Source organism: Colobus angolensis, unplaced genomic scaffold (genome assembly GCF_000951035.1).
Source record: "Colobus angolensis palliatus isolate OR3802 unplaced genomic scaffold, Cang.pa_1.0 Scaffold44, whole genome shotgun sequence".
NCBI lineage: Eukaryota > Metazoa > Chordata > Mammalia > Primates > Cercopithecidae > Colobus > Colobus angolensis.
This window is the reverse complement of record NW_012117821.1, coordinates 720,720-724,576: the sequence shown is the minus strand read 5'-3', so window position 1 is coordinate 724,576 and position 3,857 is coordinate 720,720. Positions and strand designations below refer to the sequence as shown.

The window sequence follows — 3,857 nt, the reverse complement described above, 5'->3', positions numbered from 1 at the left end:
TGTTAGCCAGGATGGTCTCGATCTCCTGACCTCGTGATCTGCCCACCTAGGCCTCCCAAAGTGCTGAGATTACAGGCGTGAGCCACTGCGCCAGGCCACTAGCCCACTTTCAATATTGCCCAGACAGGAGATCAGTAAGGAACCAGAAGATGTGAACAACATTATAAAGCCGAGACCTCACAGGCACCTACAGGGGCACTCCCGAGGAGAGACCACATTCTAGGCCACAAAACAAGTCTCAGTAAATTCAACAGGAATGCACAATGGAATAACATTAGCAACTGGTAACAGAAAGAAACGTGGGCACTTAAAAACATGTAAATTAAACAACACACTCATAAATAACCAACGGTCAAAGAAAAAAGTCACACGGGAAATTAGAAAGTAAGTACCTTGAGATGAATGAAAATAAAAATACAACATACCAAAATGTATGGGTTGCAGCAAAAGCAGTGCTCAGAGGAAAATGTATCACCATTAGTAAAGAAAAAAGACCTTAAATTGTTTTAAGACGAGAAATATTATGGCTGGGCATGGTGGTTCCAGCTACTTGGGAGGCTGAAGTGGAAGGATGGTTTGAGCCCAGGGACCGGGCACAGTGGCTCATGCCTGTACTTTGGGAGGCTGAGGCAGGCAGATCACCTGAGGTCAGGAGTTCAAGACTAGCCTGACCAATGTGGCGAAACCCCATCTCTACTAAAAATACAAAAATTAGCCAGGCAGGCGTGGTGGCAGGCGCCTGTAATCCCAGCTACTCAGGAGGCTGAGGCAGGAGAATTGCTTGAAGCCAGGAAGCAGAGGTTGCAGTGAGCCGAGATCACACCACTGTACGCCATCCTGGGTGACAGCAAGATTCCATCTCAAAACAAACAAAAAAAAGAGATCTCAAATTGTTTTAATACAAGAAATACTATGGCTTCGCACTGGGGTCCCAGCTACTCGGGAGGCTGGGGTAGGAGGATGGTTTGAGCCCAGGAGGTTGAGGCTGCAGTGAGCTACAATCACACCACCACACTCCAGCCTGGGTGACAGAGCAAGACCCCATCTCAAAACAAAACAAAACAAAAAATGATGAGAAATATGAAGCACATTCACAGAACTAACAGAAACAATACAGAAGAGATGGAGAAACTAAAGATGCAGAAAACAGAGGAATACAGGCCAGGCGCAGTGGCTCACGCCTGTAATCCTGGCACTTTGGGAGGCCAAACTGGGTGGATCACAAAGTCAGGAGTTCCAGACCAGCCTGATCAACATGGTGAACCCTGCATTTCTACTAAAAATACAAAAATTAGCTGGGCGTGGTGGTGGGCGCCTGTAATCCCAGCTACTCGGGAGGCCGAGGCAGGGAAATCGCTTGAACCTGGGAGGCGAAGGTTGTGGTGAGCCGAGATTGCGCCACTGAACTCCAGCCCGGGTGACAGAGCCAGACTCCATCTCAAAAAAAAGAGGAGTACCATGCGGAAATCAAGTCAATCAAGTCCTTGAGTACAGTCCAGTGCAGAGAAGGAACTGGCGTTGGGAAGAGGTGCGGCTCACCCACTGCTGCAGAGAGCAGAGAGCATGCGGATGGCCCAAGAGGCTGGTGGGCTTCATGGTGGGAAGATGAGGTGGTTTTGTGATTGCTCATTTTTGGAGTGAGGGGAGAGGAAAGAGCAAAAGAAGAGAGATCATGAGCTGAGAGTCAGGAGGGAAGAGGAGGTCCTGGAGATTGGAGGAGAGAGAAGAAAATGTGAACCAGTTCTGACGGTGGGGGATTACTGCCTAGAGAAACTACAGATCACCAGGAATCCCAGGGACCTACTGGGACACAACGCGGACAGCTGGTTCCAGCCATGCTCTCCGGCTCAGCCAGAAGCAGAGGTGCATGTTCCCAACAAAACAACACTGGTTTCTGCTCAAAGTGTGAGAAAGGGATGAAGGGAATGGAGTGTGAGCTCACAGGGCAGCAGACCACAGTCCCAGCTGACCTCAAGCAGGAGGAGCATGGGAGAGCACAGACAAGGATGGTTATGGGAGTGACGGTGGCCAAGCCTCCAGACCAGAGGTCCCAGTGGGATCAGATTCTGCTGAAATGCAGGAGGCACCGGACTGACAGAGCTGGAAAACCAGGGAAAACTGTGGTTAGAAAGCAGAGATTCTGGAGCTGGGATGGTTACGGATCACGACCAAGTCTAGGGCGCGACCCTGGGAGTGTGTAAAAGCTGAGGGAAGAGCGCAGCAGAGCGAGGGGGCAGGGAACTGGTGCCCCGCCCTGAGGCCCAGCAGCCATGGGTCCCCACTCACCCATTGCTTTTTGGCAGTTGAGGATCTTAAAGCCACTGTGCATACAGGCGGCCAGGAGCAGGTGGTGGTGGAACGGGTGCCACTTGATTCTCCATACCCCACCCTGCACCGGCGTGTCTGCCAATGGCTGCTTCATGTTCCGTGTGTCCCACAGTAGGATGTGCTCATCATAGCTGAAACCAACCAAACACGGAGGGCATGCAAGGAAAGCCCAGGCTCATCCGTTCCACAAGGTCCCTGGGGGGCAGAGAACGTCTCCCAGAGACCTGTCCCACGCATCCCTCAAGGACAAAGTCCCCTTTCCCAAACCCCTATGCCTACACTCTGGCAAAGCACTGGCAGACGAAATGCTGCAATGGTGCCGGGAAGAAAGGCAGCGAAAGAGGCGAGAAGGGCCTGAGAGCCTCCCAGGGACTCACCTTCCTGTGGCCAGGACGTGCTCCCAGTGGGGGCTGCTCTGGATGCTGCACACGCCCATGGTGTGTCTGCAAGCAGAGGCAGTGCCTGAACCAGTGCCCAGGACATGGACGCACCCAGGGAGCGGGAGGGCCGGTGTGAGCACCGAGTGCTGGCCCTTGGGCAGTTACCTTTTGCTGGTGAAGAGGAATTTGCCGGGTACCCTGGTGTCCCAGCCCCTCAGAAGGCCATCGTCGCCCCCTGTGTGGAGACAGAGGAGCATCAACACCACCAATGAGAGGAAGTGACCGTTCTCAGCGAGGCTGAGGCCGCTGATGTCTGTGGGAAGTTCCCCTGGGTGACTTTGCTGGGGAGGGGGGGGTCTTAGGTTGCCACCTCAACAGGAGGTCCCAGAAACAACCCCCAGGAATGTCATTGCTGTGCCTTGACTCTCTACAGACTGCAAGCAGCAGGGGAAAGACAGACGGTCTCTGCCTGCAGGAACAGAAGGGAGGAAATGGAAACTGAAGGGGCCCTGAAGGCCATCACGTGCTGGCGACCATTGTTCACAGGGGACTATTGTTCACAGGGGCTGTTACCAGGCCCCAGGGGCTCAACTACCTTTGCTAAGAGCTCCAGTGATTAAAGCTCTGGCTTCTAAGAACGAGAGTTGCAAGATCTGAGCCCTGAACAGAAACTGCACACAGGAGGCAGCAAGCACGAGGACTCCACACCGTGCACCTGATAGAAAGGTGCCCTCTGTCATCTTAGAGCACTTGTTTAGGGGAAATAAAAGGATGGGAGAACAGAGGAGTTGGTGCACTGAACCACAACGAATCTTCGAAGAAAAGCAACACAGACATGGGGTGAATGTTGGTGCCTGAAGGAAGGAAGGGAAGCTCAGGAGCAGGGCCCACAGGGAGAGTGAAGAAGAGCAGAAGGAAAACGTCTAGGCCTGACCACATCACCCACCCCACATCATCCAGCTCCCACTATCCACCCACCTTCCATCCATCACACCATCTACCCACCCCCAACCCCATCCAAAAATCCACCATCCATCCCCACATCATCCAGCTCCCACTATCCACCCACCTACCATCCATCACACCATCTACCCACCCCCAACGCCATCCAAAAATCCACCATCCATCCCCACATCATCCAGCTCCCAC

General features: G+C 53.1%; 1 protein-coding gene across 1 annotated transcript in view; it reads right to left on the bottom strand.

Moving 5' to 3' along the window:
- DPH7 (diphthamide biosynthesis 7) overlaps positions 1-3,857 on the bottom strand; it is a 32,425-nt gene that overhangs the window by 8,577 nt on the left and 19,991 nt on the right. The window contains exons 6-8 of the mRNA XM_011957389.1: positions 2,874-2,943; positions 2,706-2,771; positions 2,287-2,459 (exon numbers count right to left, since the gene is read on the bottom strand). Of these exons, the coding sequence (XP_011812779.1) occupies positions 2,287-2,459; positions 2,706-2,771; positions 2,874-2,943 (309 nt within the window). The remainder of the gene's footprint in view (positions 1-2,286; positions 2,460-2,705; positions 2,772-2,873; positions 2,944-3,857) is intronic.